Source organism: Cibotium barometz, chromosome 27 (assembly GCF_041138505.1).
Source record: "Cibotium barometz isolate CiBa-2024 chromosome 27, ASM4113850v1, whole genome shotgun sequence".
Lineage (NCBI taxonomy): Eukaryota > Viridiplantae > Streptophyta > Polypodiopsida > Cyatheales > Cibotiaceae > Cibotium > Cibotium barometz.
Genome location: NC_141072.1, coordinates 24,360,308 through 24,378,717, shown reverse-complemented (window position 1 = coordinate 24,378,717; position 18,410 = coordinate 24,360,308). Strand labels below are relative to the sequence as shown.

General features: G+C 38.8%; 1 protein-coding gene across 1 annotated transcript; it reads right to left on the bottom strand.

Moving 5' to 3' along the window:
* Window positions 1-768: 768 nt before the first annotated feature.
* LOC147623205 (cellulose synthase A catalytic subunit 4 [UDP-forming]-like) lies at window positions 769-5,044 on the bottom strand. Its single transcript, XM_086821288.1, has 9 exons — window positions 4,600-5,044; window positions 4,126-4,462; window positions 3,845-4,021; window positions 3,606-3,722; window positions 3,299-3,511; window positions 2,898-3,027; window positions 2,498-2,667; window positions 1,730-2,086; window positions 769-1,631 (listed from the first exon to the last, which is right to left on the bottom strand). Exons 1-9 carry the CDS (start codon window positions 4,902-4,904, stop codon window positions 987-989), a joined length of 2,451 nt encoding a protein of 816 aa, XP_086677414.1. The 5' UTR covers window positions 4,905-5,044; the 3' UTR covers window positions 769-986.
* Between the last annotated feature and the right edge of the window lie 13,366 nt (window positions 5,045-18,410).

The window sequence follows — 18,410 nt, the reverse complement described above, 5'->3', positions numbered from 1 at the left end:
AGAAATAGCAAGTCTATGATTGGGTTTTTGAGACATCACCTAGTGACTTATTGGCTTCCAAAGTAGTCTCTAAAGGGATGTCTACTATAAGTTATCTTGTATGGTTTGCAAAGGTCTTGGAAGTTGGAATCTTAACACCCACAAAATCCAAACCTTTGATTTGCAACAAGGAAAGACTATTAACTTTACTGTCTACATTACACAAGTACTACATTGTTTCATAGATCTACCCTTGTATGCTCATTCTCTATTGTTTTGTTTTTTGTTTAGACAAAACTATAGATTGGTTAAATTTCATAGGTCATGTTAACCTAATCCTTCTTGAGACATTTTACCTATTGTGAATAAGGGTATTAAAAAAAATGACTTCATTTTGGAGAACCCTTCAATTTTCCTTCCAATACTTTCAAGGTATTTTGGTGTGCGTGCTTAAATTTCAAGTCACTGTAGGGTTCAAATACGTTCTCAAGCTTCAAATGATGCTTAAAGTTAACCAAACATTGCAACCATGAAACCTTAAGAGATCACTAGAACCTTAACCTGAAGCCCAATACGATAGGGTGCGAGATGTAAGAGTTGATATGTATAAGTATGTGTATTTTTGTGTATACATTTATATTTAAAAAATGTAGATATGTATATTTATACGTATATGTGGAAAACATGTGCATATATATATATATATATATATATATATATATATATATATATGCACGATGATGCTAAAAGTCACTAAGGAATGTGGCACCATCTTGAGGCCGAAGCGAATATTAAAGGCTTTGTACGTTGAAGAAAATATAAACGTCATTTTGGCGTACAAATTAAGGCAAGTTCAATGGATCCTCAAGTCATTTTGATTCTTGAAGTACCAAGGTACTAGGTGCAGCTTAACTAGTAGTAGGTAATTTGTACTGGATTGTGGTGTAAGTCGTGATGTGTTTGTTGTCAATTGTGTGGGAGTGAGTCTGTGATGTGTTGTGTGGGAGTCAGTTGTTAGTGTAGAGAGATGACGACCACGGCAAGAACAAGGCCAGGGCAACGAGGGAAGAGCGCACGACGGTGGAGGAACGAAGAGCTAGAGGCCCTTTTCGACCCTGGCACCATAAGCACAACCCTCTTGCGAAAGGCTGCAAAACAAACAACACCCACGCAGCACACGCGGCCTCTACAGTGATGGACGGCAAGTTGCGGCCATGCCATGATCTCTCATCTGCCCTACTGTGATCACCGAAAATAGTTAAGCAGGTGCGGGATATGGCCACCACTACAGCTCCTGCGTTCAGCAGCACCAATGCTACGGGAGGGATGAACAGGGGTGAGTTACAGTTCACCGCAAAGCCCTGCACGGGCTGCTGCTGCTGATCATCATTAACATCATGATCATTGGAAGTGCTGCTGCTTACGATGTGTTGTTTAGGTGTCACGACGAACGTGGTTTCGGACAGCCCTGCAATCTTTTGAAGCACCTTGAAGGTCGCGAAGACGTCCGAGGTCACCGCCACGATGAACTGCATCCTCTCGCTGTTCCACCACTCCCTTGGCCCCGCACCTAACAACATGCTCTCATAATAGCTGGTCCAATACACCCACACAAATAGGCTAATTGGGATCAGAATTGCTGGATCATCCACCTGCAAAGGCGATTTGCATCATCATTAATTATATACTTAGATTATAAGAAGCTTTGATGAACATCTTTGCTTAAGCGCTTGCACTAAACACGGCACACCTTCGGGAGTAACGGCCTATCTGCAAGCAACGACAATGCTGGCAGCAACGCATATGTGAACATTGGAATGCATGCTAGCGGACTTAAGAAGTAACATATGTAACTGATCCTTTGAACTGCGATTAGCCCTTGAGTTTTTCTCACTAAAAACGGACAGTTGGTGCTGAATAAAATCTCTAGCCATCCCATGCTGAATCTTTCTCTCGTTGTTAAAGCATCCTCACTCGTCGTAGGGGCACAGCCCAAGAATGCTGGAGGGGTCGACGGTGCACTGCAATACACTGACCTCCAGCCTCTGTTATGAATCATTAAACACGTCATCAAGTCTTCCGTTGTAGAGCCGTAGATCAAGCCAATCTGAAAAGCCATGATGCACATGCAATGTGTAAAACACTAATACTACATAGTAGTCGTTTTAAGAGACTGATAATTTATAGCTACTGACACTTTAATTGGGTGCCACTGGCCAGGGCCTGAAACTTGAACCTACTCATTAGTAGGCCAAGGTGTTACATCCACCAAGGACTATATATAAGGGTAGCAAATAAGGGTACATATAACATAACATTTGAACCTACTCATTAGTAGGCCAAGGTGTTACATCCACCAAGGACTATATATAAATATGTATATTATATATATATATATATATATATATATATAAGGGTAGCAAATAAGGGTACATATAACATAACATAACATGTCACACAATATGGTGTGCATTAATCTCATTACAGAACAAATACTTATGAAGCGGGGGTACTGTACCTCTTTGCCCCAACTTGTCTTGTGTTCATAAGTGCAATCAAGCAATTTGATGGCCTCCTCTATCAAGGCATGGCCATTCAGGAGAGGGCTATAGTTCCTCATGTTTGATGTTATGCTTTGGGCACAAATAGCAAGACTTTGGCAACGGCCCAATAGCTCTGTTTCACGTCCTACATCAACCCACACAGTACTGTTAGCTGACATTATCCAAATTGTGAGCTAATTCTACAGTATAAGGTCTTCGTTTGAGAAAAAGAAAAAGAAAAAAGAAAAAAAGAATTTCAGTAGCATAATTTAGAAGTTATTAGTGGGTTTAGGTGGAAGCATAAAAACCTTGAAAGACAACCTAGCTCTCCATTTGAGTAGTACACGTCTACTGAAGAATAGCTTAAATACTTACCATTAATCATGACCTTATCTGTCCCAACAACAGCATGTGGCTTGTTGCCATACAAGGCTTCTCTCTTGTGAACGCACCCTGTCCCAAGGTATGCCGGACCTTGGAAGCCATCCATTCCTTTCATATACATCTGGAGTGAGGAATTACCTTAGCAAATGTTCTTATCCCTTAAATGCCACAACTAGAGAGAAAAGGAAAATCTTAACAATTGCACAGAGACTTGTACACGTATACAGGCTGCAAGGGCTTCAACGAATCAATGAATAGTGCAATGGCTAGTGCACTTCAGGGCACCGACATCCAAAGTTTTGCACACTTCAGGCTAATAGAGCTCGAGATTTTGTCCTCGCCTTGAATGCTAATGTAAAGCTTGTATTCATGATCATTAGTTGAATGTATACCTCCATGGTTGTCTTCATGCGATTTCCGTAGATGTCATCCTCGTCCACGCCTTCGAAGCATTGAGGAAACTGCACAAAGCCCGTTTCTCTGCTGGTGCCCGGGTCCATGAGAAAGCACAGGGCTCGCAGAATGGCTCTGGCGTCGTTCACGTACATGTCACAGTCCAGGTTCAGAATAAAGGGGGCGTTTGTAAAGACCCCGGAGACGCGGATCTTGGAATTTATAAAACATTAGTTTAGTAGGATTGTTCAGTGAAGCGGCTGCACCTTATAATCAGCGTCATGACAATGGGGAGAAGAAGAGTACCAATGCATTCATGGCACCGGCTTTGTAGTGATGGCTGTGCTCGGGACGCTTCTCGCGGGAGATATACACAAGGCACGGTAAAAAGTCAGCTTCACTTTCAGGCTTCTCCACACATATCTGTGCAAAATTTCATCAACAACATCAGTCTAAATAGGGCAGCCCACTGTCTACATGTGGTGGACGTGGTAGACTATAGTATTACAAATTACATCTTAAACATGCTTTGATTAGGGCCTAACCTCACAGTAGGCTGGATGATTGTGGTGATCGTAATTGGAAGCCCACGATGAGTATCGGTCATGTCCGTCGGAACTAGTTAATTTGTCGAGTAAGAGCTTGACTGCTTCCTCCTTTGAATTACTGCAGTATTTTGCGGCCATAGAGCTTAATCGGCTTTGCAGCGCTTCGTACTCTGCCTGCAGATCGGGATATGGTGATTAAAGCCTGAGGATATTATTAAAAGTATGGTCACTAGCTAATTGTACATTAACATGAGCAAGAAAATACATAGAGGGCTTACCTTCGTGGCGTGCCACTCCTTTGAGTAGCCTCTGAGCTTGGCGTCAGCAGCAGCGGCCTTGCTAGCGAAGTGGGGACCAGGGGCCCGCGGCTCTGTTATCTGAAATCGCTTGCAAAAGGGCACCCACGCCCTGGCAAAGGTGGCTGCCTCCTTGAGAGCCCAGAGCGTGAGGAGGGAGCCTCCGTCGTCCGACACATAGCAGGCAAGCTTGTCGGCCGGATAGTCTAGTGCTAGGACAGATAAGACGGTGTTGACGGCGATTAACGGTGGCTCTTTCATCGGGTCAGCCGTGGTCACAAACACGTCCACCGGGGGAAGTTCTGGCAAGTGGCCGGAACTACACTCAAACATTGAAGAAATTTTAAGACATTGCATCGATCCATGGGGACCATGGCGCTCAACAGCTATGCAATAGAGACGTGATGTTTTTGGTGAAGGTGGGAATTGGTAGAGCTGCTAGCTACACCACTATACCTTATCAAGGCCAACAGCCTCTCCGGGTGCGTTTCGCGCTCGACAAGGAACCACTTCGCGAACATGAAAAGATGAGCCCAGATCCCTAGCCACACCTCGCACGCCAACGCTACAATCACGAGGCCATCCAAGCAGGTGCAGGTGCTAACGCGGTAGATCAAAAACAGAACACAGAGCCCCGTGCGAACAAGAAGGACAGCCTTGTGGTAGATCTGATTCTTGACAATCTTAGAAGTAGCAACATATTCGTGGAGATGGAGATCAGAAGACTGTCCTCCTCCGCGTCTTCCTCCTCCTCCTTCCATATATTATAGGCTAGTTCGTATACGTAGCCGGAAGGGGGAAGAAGATGATCACAACTGAGCTGATGGGAAGAAGGGGGAAGAGATGACTTCTTGTGAAGGCCCTAAGAAGATGATTACAGTTGAGCTCGGGATACGGCCCACCAGCAGTTCAGGGACCGGCCAATTTCGATAATGGAGGCAGTGTCAGGAACTTTACCTTTTTCCAAAAAAAAAATCAAAGGTTTTAATAACCTCCAAGTTGGGCTTTAAAGGTTTTTAACCTTTCAATACATAACTAGAAGGTTTTATCATTTGGGTGAGGTGAGGGGAAAAAGTATTTCAAGGGAACCTTCTATACTATCTCTTACGTGGCTTACGCTACCGTCCATGCGTCAACTTCTTTTGCGTATGCATCGCTTTCTCTTCTCTGGGCCACCACATCCACGCCGCCCCTATTTGATGCTGGGCGGCCGGTTGCAGAGGTTGCAGGTGTTGCAGCTCCCAGGTTGCAAGTCGCCGCCCTTATTTAACTTCATGGCGTTTTGGTCCGCTCCCCTCTAGGCCTCCTTTTCGCGCAATGCCCCGGCGAGCTCTTCATGTCCTTTCTTTTTGCCAACTCCCGATTGTGCAGCCTATTGGAACCGTCGACGTCCGTGCTCTCCTTTTATCGGGCACTGTCCAGCTCTCTCTCTCTCTCTCATTGTGTCGCGGATTGCTTTTTTTGTTGGCATGTAGGCTTTGGGAAGCATGGACGTGCAAAATGTTAAAACTTTTAGTCTTTTTAAATTTTAGACGTGTGTGTGTGTGTGTGTGTTTGAGGGTTTTTAAGTTAGTGAATAGAGTGTATTTTGTGAGGGTGTGTGGGTTTTTTTGACATAGTGTGTGTATTTGTTTGTGTGTGTGTGTGTGTGTGAGAGAGAGAGAGACAGAGAGAGAAAAAGAGAGTGTGGGTGTGTGTATTTATTTACATATACCCCCATGTGTTGTTTTTAATGAAATATGAAATGAGAGAGAGATAGTAGAATTTGTCACACACACGTGCACACACTCACCTACACACACACACCCACACCTACGCACACACCTGCACACTCACCTACACACACACACACCCACATGCAAAGGTTTTTTGAGGCTTCTTGAAATAGTGTGTGTGTGTGGTGAGAGAGAGAGAGAGAGAGAGAGAGAGTTTGTGTGAATTGTACCAAGATTCAATGGCTATTGTTAGAAAGATGGTATTGCAATCCTAAGTAGGATGAAATAACCAATGCTTTATTGCCGGGTCAGGTTGCCTAAGATCGCGACCCGACTTAACTGCACGGGTCTTTTATGAGAAGCATAAGGACATGATGCACTTATTGGATAAAAAATCAATATTTGGAACGGTATTGGGATTTGTTTCTATTATTGAATTTCAAAAAAGAGGCTTGCCACATGCACATATATTATTGATTTTGGAAAGTGGATGTAAACCGATCGAGAGAGCCTCACTATGATATGTTGGTGTGTGCTGAACTTCCTGAGACAAGGTAATGTTTTCAGAGTTGCACAGCATAATTAATCATTGTAATGTCCATGGACCATGTGGTGAACTGAATATGCACTCTCCTTGCATGGTTAATGGGAGTTGCAAACATCGGTATCCATGAAATTTTTGCGACAGTACTAGCGTTGATGACAATGGGTGTCCAACTTACATGTGGTAGTTTCATCCAGGTAAAGGATTATTGGGTGGATAGTCGATGGGTTGTTCCATATAACCGTTTTTCTCTCTTTGAGGTACAAAGCCCATATTAACATAGAAGTATGCTCTACCATTACAGCTGTGTAAAATATTTGTATAAGTATGTATACAAAGGACATGATAGAGCTACTATAGAGTTGCAAGATAGAAATGGGGTTATTGATGAGGTTAGTCAATATCTAGATGCATGGTATGTTTCTGCTTCAGAAACATGGTTAGTCAATATCTGGATGCATGGTATGTTTCTGCTTCAGAGGCATGTTGGTGCATATATCAATATGATTTGCACGATGAAAATCTCGATATACAAAGGTTACATGTTCATCTGCCAGTGCATAATAATGTGCTTTTCAATGACCAAGATGACTTGCATGATGTGATTAGTTGTGAGAGAAACGAAAGAACATCTCTCACTGATGAATGGTTTAAAGCCAATCAATTGTATGCAGATGCAAATAGCATACTATATGTTGATTTTCCTTGCAAGTGGGTGTGGAATTTGGCTCTTCGCTCATGGACTAAAAGAAAAAGGGAAAATATGATTGGATGCATGTATAATGTTAGTTCGAGTGCAGGTGAGGAATATTACTTACGAATGCTACTCACAGTGTGCAAAGGGTGCAAATCTTTTGAGGATTTACAAATAGTGAATGGACATTTGTATCCATGTTTTAAAGCTGCATGTGAAGCCAGAGGGATGCTAGAGAGTGATGAGGAGTGGTGCATGTGTCTCTATGAAGCTGCAATTCAGAATACAGGATTTCAATTTGTGTCAATTGTTTGTCATAATGGTTTTTTTGTGAGCCTATATACCTTGGGCAGCTTTGGGAGAAATTCTCCCTGCTGAACTTTCAGAAGATTTTTTGCATTCATTGCTACAAAGAGGGTGTGTCGATTTGGTGTTTGTCATTCTATAGCAAAGAATTAGGCTTTGTTGCACATGCAAGATCTCTTTGTACACTAGTATGGAAAGCGGTTAACTGATTTTGAAGGGTTGCCTACTCTGGATAGATCAAGTTTTGCCACTGTCAACAATGGTTTACTGATGGAAGAGATAATGTTTGATTTTGTTCAGCATGCTGATTTGTCTGTTTCCATGGAAAGGAGTCTTAATAGTTGTCAATCAAGAGCATTTGATACTATCCTTAGAGCCATTTCTTTGAACCAGGGTGGTGTTTTTTTTCTTGATGGACCAGGTGTGGATCAGGCAAAACTTATCTTTACAATGCCTTGCTATCTCGATTGCGTGGAGAGAAACACGTTGCCTTGGCATGTGCATCATCTAGAAAAGCCGCATTATTACTCTCGAATGGTCGTACAGCTCACTCACATTTCAAAATTCCATTGGTACTTAATGCTTCTAGCACATGTGGAATCAAAGCTAATAGCCCATTGGCAGAGGCGTTGAAGCTTGCAAGGTTAATGATTTGCGACGAGGCTCCAATGATACATAGGTACGCATATGAAGCACTAGACAGGACATCGAGGGACATTATGCAAAGTGATACTGTGTTTGGTGGAAAAGTTATGCTTTTTGATGGTGACTTTAGGAAAATCTCACCAGTTGTGCCAAAAGGGATCGCGCAAAGACATTGTTGATGCAATGTTATGCCGATCACATATTTGGAGATATGTGAGTGTTTTAAAGCTCACCCAAAACATGCGGGTTAGAGAGAGTGCTTACTGTGGTATAGAACATGAATTTGTCAAATGGACATTACAAATTAGGGATGGCACTATAGGTCAGCCAAACAATGAAGGCAGAGTAGTAATTCCATCGCAAATGTTGATTCATGGCAAGTCTGTTTGAGTTTGGTAGAATGGGTATACAAAGATCTTCATAGAGTTGAGGATTATGCATGCTTCTTTAAAGACCGTGCTATTCTCGCACCACGATTTTAGAGGTTGAGATCAATGAACTAGCCTTGAATTCATTGCCTGGTCTTGAAAGAGAATACCTTAGTGTAGATTCTATTGTTTCTTGCGAGAATGATGCAATATTGTATCCAATTGAGGACTTGAACAGTTTGAACTTAGGTGGTGGTTACCCTCCTGCTTGCTTCTAAAGATTAATGCATCCATCATTTTGCTCTGCAATTTGGACCCTCGACGGGGACTTGGACTTTGTAATGGTACGATATTGATATGCAAGTAATTTAACTCAAAGGTGATAGAAGCAGAAATCATTACAGGTACAAACATTGGGGACAGTCTTTATTCCCAAGATAACATTTGTGCCTACTATGCTTCAATTGTCGTTTGACATGAGAAGGAGGTAATTTCCTGTCAGGTTAGCTTTTGGTATGTCAATAAATAAGTCCCAAGAACAAACATTAAGTGTATTGGGACTTTATCTGGCCACACAAGTATTCACACATGGACAACTGTACATCGCTATGTCACGTGTTAGATCATCCAATGTAGTGAAAGTGTGTGTAAAGCATATTGTGGAATATGATAGTGGCACAACAGGTTCAAATGAACTCTTCACAACCAATGTTATCTACAAGGAGGTTTTGCAAATGGCATGTCGAAGAATTTAAATGTAAATGGCAGTTTGCAAATGTAAGAGACTACATTTATACCTATCTTTGTGCAATGAAGGAAGCATTTGATTGGAGAATGTTCTTGAAGATGTGCAAGTGCAGTCTTTGTTTGCTATTGGATTGCTTTTATATACAGTGCCCTTATATTGTGTGTGTGTGTGTGTGTGTGTGTGTGTGTGTGTGTGTGTATTATATATATATATGTAGAGAGAGAGAGAGAGTGTGTGTGTGTGTTATATTTGATATCAGGGATATATTGCTTAGGATGGATGTGAAAAGGAGATCATTTTTGTTCGTTTATGGTGATGGACAAGATATTGAAGGTAAATGTTTTAGATGTTTGCTATAATTTAGGTATTATTGTTTTCCAAGATTTATTTAATATTCATGACTGAATTGTAGACCCTCCATTTTGGGAAGGCCAAGCAACAACTTCTCTAATTTATCGAATTGTTAGAGAGCACTGGTCTTTTACAGTATATATACAAACTTTCTTTTTATGTAGCTTTTGTGTTTTGTTTGATTAATTTATATTTTTATTGAAACATTCATTTGTAATAGGGAATATCTTCACTTTTAGAACCCAGATTATTGTTGGGTTTGTATGGTTGAGACAAGTACAACGAGAGCTTTGGGCTCCTAGGAATTTACAATCTACGATTGTGGAAGGTTACAGATCAGCTTCATGTACATGTAATGTTTGTGGATTATGAAAAGCTTGATAAGTTAGATTTTCAATGCATAGGCACTGAAAAATACACAATTTTTCAGTTTGCTGTTTACAAGCCTGTTCAAACGCCGTTCGCCTCAAATATTGATCCACCGAATGAGTTTTGTAAGCTTTTTTCTTTATCCAACTTTTTTCTATGAGAGTTATATTTTCAATGCTAATAATTTTTTCAACTTTTTTCTATGAGAGTTATATTTTCAATGCTAATAATTTTTATGGCATGCATTTTGCCAGATGGAGGCACGGGATATAGGCTACCAAGGAGAGAGAATCCTATTGTCCGAAGATTGTTTTGAGGTTGTGTTCATGTGTGTTAAGATACTCATCATTGTTTTGTAATGCTAGGAGCTTCTATATGGATATATATGGCAATCACAATGTTTTTATATATTACTTTGGCAAGTTGAGGGTGATATATACATATATGTATGAGTGTGACCAGTATCTATGGATATTATGGGTGCGTGCGTATACACAGACACATATCTACATGTGTGTATGTGACATGCACACATGCATTCATAGGCATGCACACTTACACATATCTTTCAGTTGTGGCATGTATGGTTTCAATGGATTTCACGTACGTACTCATACATACATGTACATACATACATACATCTTTATGTGTGGTTGTGTGTAACTCGATTTTCCTAGCTTCTAAAAGGAAAGGAAGAGTGATTTTACACATATATCTTTTGCATGTACCTAAATGCAAAATGCTTCTTGCCTCGAAGATGGGTCGCGACACACTAGTACTGAGTGCACTATCAAAGTTGCACCTCCCTTCTCAACTTTGACGGCCGCCTCCCTGCTCAGCTCCACTGCCTCCCTTTTAGTCTCACCATAGCCTCCTCGACTGCCTTGACAGTCAACTTGTTTGCAGCCTCTTGACAACCACCACAGAGACCTGCCAATCAAATTTTGCCATTTTCTTTGCTCAGTGCTACAGTGGACACGAGTAGTCACAACCAGCTGCAATGCTTCAAATACAGATGATGCACCTCAAATAGCATCTCATAGCATCGCTCGACTGCGGATATACAACCCACCATTTGGAGCTCAAAGAAGCAACACTCTCTACTATCAGTTCTGTGCTGCAGTATACCATTCTCATGGTCCAAATATTGACAAGCTTCTGGCCTGCTTCAAAGAAACAGTATAGTAATGTCTTGCCATCTCCTCTTCTAGGACATGGAGTTATTCACAAAGAGTACTCCTTGCTCCATAGTAGTTGTGCTTTATTCTTGAGAGAATTGATACCATCTTGAAGAGACTTTGAACAAGATTGTTGATGAAGCTTCAATAGCCAAGCATAACCTTAGGAGAAATGCTTTCACATTCTTTTTCTCTCACTCGCCTCTCTTCCAATGATGCCTCTCTAAAGATCTCTCAAAGCAACATACACACCAAGTGTAGTTTCTCTCTCTCTCTCTCTCTCTCTCATGAGTGTCTTATATATATACACTCCAAAAAACTCTCTCTATTATCTCATACATAAACACTATAGTAGCAATGCTATTAAGCCTCAAAGTGCCACTCAATTAGGTTCACAAAGGCAGCTACTCATCATAGGTAAAACCCTAATTAACAAAGGCAATAAGAGTTTCCACTCTCAACCTTTATCTAGTTATGAGTACTATTGTAGAGAATACAAATTTAGCATATATAATAAGAGCACTACTCGCTCTTTCTCTCAACAAGTTTTCTCCCTGTTAATGTCATAATCTATTGTAGTAAGATCTCTCTTGATCTTCCCAAGGCTTCGAGAATACACTACACTGAGATATTATTAACTAGGAAGAAATAGAACTTAGAGAATGCATAGGAGAAGATTATCCCCTTTAATTATATAATCCACATAGGATTAAAGAGCATGATTAGAGAGACAAGAAGCATAATGTGTACTCCAACACATAGTTAGCTCCACACATAATGTGTACTCCAACACATAGTTAGCTCCACACATAATATTCTTCACAAAGAAGGTAATTCTTGTAATCATGAGGACACTAACACAACGTTAGCACCACCTAAAAACTTTACAATGAAAAATTATTAGGGTGTTAATTAACACGTAACTAACTCTTATACAAACATAACTCCTCACAAAGAAGATGATAATAAGGACATCAACACAAAGTTAACTCCTCCATAAAACAAGCATCACAAAGAGCTTTATCACAAGAGCTAAACAACTCCTCACATAGAGAGAGCTCCCAAGGAAGATGGCTTTGATACCATATTGGAATGAATATTAGGGATTGCACTAGAGAGTGAAACCCTAATTGCCACAAGCACAAATCTTAATCATAATTTCAAAGATTAATGCTACTCTAATCAACATAATCAAATAAGATTAAGATAAACATAACTAGCACAAAGCTAGCATAATTCCAAAGATTAATGCTACTCTAATCAACATAATCAAAGAAGATTAAGATAAACATAACTAGCACAAAGCTAGAAGTGAAGCAAGAGATTAACACATAGTGACAAGCAAAGAGATAAGCTTGGGACAAGCGTTTCCACAAAGGAAGGTCACAAAGACCTATCAAGCTTGCTCATTATTCACAAAGAATGATACAACTTATATAGGCTCCAAGATCCCTCCCAACAATGACCTAAGCAATGATGTCAAGGGCTTGCCACCTAGCCCTTATCTAGATCCATCTAGGCTTTACTATTCCCTTTAGTAATTGGCCACTTACATAAGAGAATAACCTTAGACATCATGTCTATTATTCTATCCTTAGGCTCAAATAAGTTGTCCCTAATGTTAATGTGCACACATGCACACAATGGATGCTAGATCACCTAGATTATTCTAACAGCACATGCCAAGGCAACGTGTTTCTCTCCATGAAATCGAGATAGCAAGGCATTGTAAAGATAAGTTTTGCTTGATCCACGTGGTCCATCAAAGAAAAAAACACCACCTTGGTTCAAAGAAACAGCTCTAAGGATAGTATCAAATGTTCTTGATTGACAACTATTAAGACTCCTTTCCATGGAAACATACAAATCAGCCTGCTGAACAGAATCAAACATCATCTCTTCCATCAGCAAACCATTGTTGACAGTGGCAACACGATCTATCTCGATTAGGCAACCCTTCAAAATCAGCTAACCATTTTGTATACTGGTGTTAGAGATCTTGCATGTGCAACAAAGCCTGATTCTTTGCTATGTAATGACAAACACCAACATCAAAACACCCTCTCTGCTGTGCAATGAATAGAAAAATCTTCTGAAAGTTTGGCAGAGAATTTTTCCCAAAGTTGCCCAAGGTATATAGGCTCACAAAAAACCATTATAATGACAAACAATGGACACAGCTCGAATCCTGTATTCTGAATTGCAGCTTCATGGAGACACATGCACCACTCCTCATCACTCTCCAGCATCCCTCTGGCTTCACATGTAGCCTTAAAACATGGATACAAATGTCCATTCACTATTCGCAAATCCTCAAAAGATTTGCACCCTTTGCACACTCTGAGTAGCATCCATAAAGTAATATTACTCACCTGCACTCGGACTAACATTATACATACATCCAATCATATTTCCCCTTTTCCTTTTAGTCCATGAGAGAAGAGCCAAATTCCACACCCACTTGCAAGGGAAATCAACATATAGTAAGCTTTTTACATCCACATACAATTGATTGGCTTTGAACCATTTGGTGAGAGATGTTCTTTGGTTTTTGTCACAACTTATCACATCACGCAACTCATCCTGGTCATTGAAAAGCACATTATTGTGCATTGGAAGATGAAAATGTAACCTTTGTATATCGGGCTTTTCATTGTGCAAATCATATTGATATATGCACCAGCATTCCTCTGAAAAGTAGAAACGTACCGTGCATCCAAATATTGACTAACCTCATCAATAACCCCATTTCTGTCTTGCAACTCTATAGTAGCTCTATCATGTCCTTTGTATACATACTTAAACAAATATTTTATAGCTGTAATGGTAGAGCATACTTCTATGTTAATATGGGCTTTGTACCACAAAGAGAGAAAAGGGCTATATGAAACAATCCATCAACTATCCACCTATGATCCTTTACCTAGATGAAACTACCATCATCTGGTCGCATGTAAGTTGGATACCCATTGTCATCAATGCCAGTAGTCTTGCAAAAATGCCAGTAGTCGCATGTAAGTTGGATACCCATTGTCATCAATGCCAGTAGTCTTGCAAAAATTCTGAGGATACCAATGTTTGCAACTCCCATTAACCATGTAAGGAGAGAACATATTCAGTTCACCACACTCTAGAAACATCACTGTCACGAAGTTTAGTACACACCAACATATCAAAGTGAGGGATCTCGATCGGTTTACATCCACTTTTCAATATCAATAATATATGTGTATGTGGCAAGACTCTTTTTTTGAAATTCAATAATAGAAACAAATCCCAATACCATTCCAAATATTGATTTTTTCACCAATAAGTGCATCATGTCCTTATGCTTCTTATAAAAGACCCATGCAATCAAGTCGGGTCGATCTTGGGCAACTTGACCTGGCAAGAAAGCATTGGTGGTTATTTCATCCCACTTGGGATTGCAAAGTAAAGGTGATAAACATGTCAGGTTTAACCTTTTTTTCAGTAATATCCATTGAATCTTGGTACAATTGATGCATATATCTAGGCCCCCTAGTATATGTAGATGGCAGTACCACCCTGCATAAAGAAATGCTGCAGAGACTCTATTAACCCCATTGCTTAAATTAACCATATCTACAAGATCCTGGTATACTTCAGCATGCAATGCTTTCTGGTTATTGCGTATCCATACTAATCTAGATTCTTCCATGCTAGTATATGCATCAACAATGTACTGTTGCAAAAGACAACCACCACGTAGAAGGCATGCATTTGTATCTTCCTTAATCTGTAGTCTATAAGCATAATATTGTTGTTGAGTGTTACGGTCTTTGGATCCTCAGTTGAACCTTCTCTATTCCTACCATCATTGAGTGGAATTCCAACATGCCAACCATCCTCTCCTTGAGGAAATAGAAGAACATATAATAGAGGTATATATGAGCGATGCAAGTTAGATATTTTTTTTTATAGCACCTGTGCGTGACATTATTTGAATGTCTCTATACCCCACATGAAAATCATCTCCTTGAATGTCTTTATACCCCACATGAAAATCATCTCCTTGACCCGACATGATAGCTGCTACCTCACTTCCTGTAGGGACCAAGTATTGCCGTGAGGTTGATCGAGCTTTAGTGTGATGATGACTATTCTCAAATCTACATGTGGACTTCATAGCAACATTTCTCTCATTGAATGAAGTGCACGGGCGTATGGATTATGTACATACATCATTGTTTGCAACCTTTCAACAATGTTATGATTAAACTCTAATTCATGCTCTCTATCATACACATAAAGCTGAGCAAGTTGAGGAGCCACATCTCGGGTTTCATTAGGTATGACAGAACCAACACGATGATAGGTGGTACCATGGATTCGAAAATTGAATACTCCTCCTCCCCTAGTGAACTGACTATCCAAGTGAGCACCCAGTGAAACGAATGCCAAGGCATTAATATAAGAGCGTATATTCTTTCTGTATTCCTTACTTGCATTATCATTACCATGCAACAACTCCACAAATATAGGAGGTGGATTTTCTAATGGTAATAAAGAGACCTTCCCACTTCCACAAGAGTGTTTACCCATATATTCTTCAAGCTTTCTTGATGCCTCACACTTCCAAATTATTGCACCACAAAAATGGTACTTGTAAGAAAGGACTCCTATGAGTGAAGAGTATAATATCCAGAATATACCACCATAGTTACTGGGTGCTTGACATTCTGAGGCAAAGAAAACACCCACCTTATAGAGTGACGTTGAGATTTAATATCTTTCACATCACCACGATAAACGTTATAGAATGGAAATTATCATCCATAGGTAGCTCATTTAAATCAAATGAGAAAGGGCCTCACTCCAAATCTCTATGTGTCTGAGAATTGTGATGTTCATTGAGATAGGTTCTTGAAGAACCGTAGCATTGAGAATTGTTCTGTTTCTAGAATCCAAGTGGATTCTGCCATGGGGTTCACTATGCTCCTCATTTTCATGTTTCAATTCTAGTTATGTTAAAGTAATCCGTAAAATTAGCACCATTTTGTTTTCGAATGCAAGTCCTTGTCCATGACCATTTACGATGAGTCATGCATGTTTCATCCAAATTCAAAGCCAATGAACTTGGTTCAAACTCAAGTATGTAGAGCTCCTAGCCATCTTCAATCTCCTTCGAAACACAAAATAGCGAATACTATTTTTCTTAACTTCAAACAACATAATACTTGAGATAGCCAAAGAGAGAGACAATGACATAAATAGACAATGAGATATATATATTAGGACTTTATAAATATATCGAGGATTAATATCATCCCACCCATCAAAGCCAAGAACTTCCCATTTTGGGCTATCCAAAAAAATCCCAATTGTGGCATCTCCTCAAAGAAGATCGTATCCAACAATTTGTTATTGTCATAGGTCAACTTTAAGTTATTTAATGACATGTCTCTCCATGAAACATAATCAAGCTATATATTAATAGCAATCATGATCTTTTTTATACTTAGAGATAGTAAGAAAGAATAAAAAATACTTATACAATCTATTACCAATTTATTTTTGAAGGAGCTTATGCTTTGGGACACATTTGATAACCTCATCGAATACTTGTCATGCTTGATCTCTATCACCATGGAAATTATAGTATATTTCATAACAATCAATCAAGCCCAGTCTTTCTTAAATAATCATGAGTGCAATATTTTCATCTAATTTATCTTAATCTAATCGTATAGTAATTTGGAAAACATCGTTCCAATTAACAGTATAAACCGGCCATGGCCCAGACCAACTTGGAACATGGGAATAACGACACTCAAACTCGGCAACTAAATTCACCCTTTCCTCAAAGGAAAGAGTACTTCTCATGTGCTAAAAAAAATGCAAGTCATCTCTTCCATCTGTTAATCATACATACAATTATATAAGTAAGTAGAAGCATGAATACTATATACATCAATGTGTGTCAAATATTCTAATGCGAATACATTGTGTGTGTACATGGATATTTGGACCTATGCACTTGGGTGCTTAGCCTTTGTGTGTATACATGTGTGTTTAATTAAAGACACATAAGTGCACACCCTTTTTCTTGCTATGTGAGAGTGTTTGAGAGTTTCTCTATAACTAATCCACTCTCCCTAGGTGTAAGTGCAACTTGGATTCTTATAAACCTACCATACAAAATATATGGCACAATGCACTCTACAAAGATAACACACAAAAATCCTCCCAACAAACAAAAAACTTAACACGCAAAAAAACCCTACCTTTCTTTTACTCACACACACACACACACACGGCGTTTTAAAAATTTTAAGAAATTATTTTTTATTTTATAAAATATATAAATATATGTATGATTATTATACACAAATATATATAAGATAATTATATAAACACACACAAATAAATAACACACACATAAGATAACTATAAATACATGAATTTTATATATATAATTATTACACACACACATATATAAAAGATAAATATAATTACATAAATATAACATATATATATGTGTGTATATATACATATATATGGATATGTATGTATATATACATATATACAAATGTACATAAATACATATTGATATATATATAAATATATTTCAACACATAAATAGATTATACACACACATAAATTATATATGTATATATAAACACAAACATAAATAAATCACACACACACACACACACACACACACACACACACACACACACACACACATACACATAAAAGAGAGTATAATGTAAGACATATGCAAACTTCAAGAACACACAACAACAACCACACACACACACTTTTCTATTCTCAAAACTAAAATATAACATATATATATGAGTGTATATATACATATATATGTATGTGTATGTATATATACATACATACAAATGTACATAAATACATATATATATATATATAAACATAAATATATATCAACACAATATAATGCAAGATTTTGAGAAGAAGACAATGGATCTTTGCTACGATGATGCATGAAAAAATAATAAAATATTTTAAAATTTTAACATTTTTAAAAAACTAAAAATAATTTAAAACCCACCCACACCCACAAAATACACTCTCTCTCCTTGTATATATATATATATATATATATATATCTCTTTACACACACGCACACACGACACAATTAAAAAAATTTCAACTACAATTAAAAAAACTCTCACACACACCGCACACACACACACACACATAACTACGAGTAAAAAAACTCTCACACACACGGCACACACACACACACACACACACACACACACACACTCAAATTAGTAATATATTTTAAAAAAATTAACATTTAAAAAAAACTAAAAACAATTAAAAACCCACCCACACACACAATTTCAAAT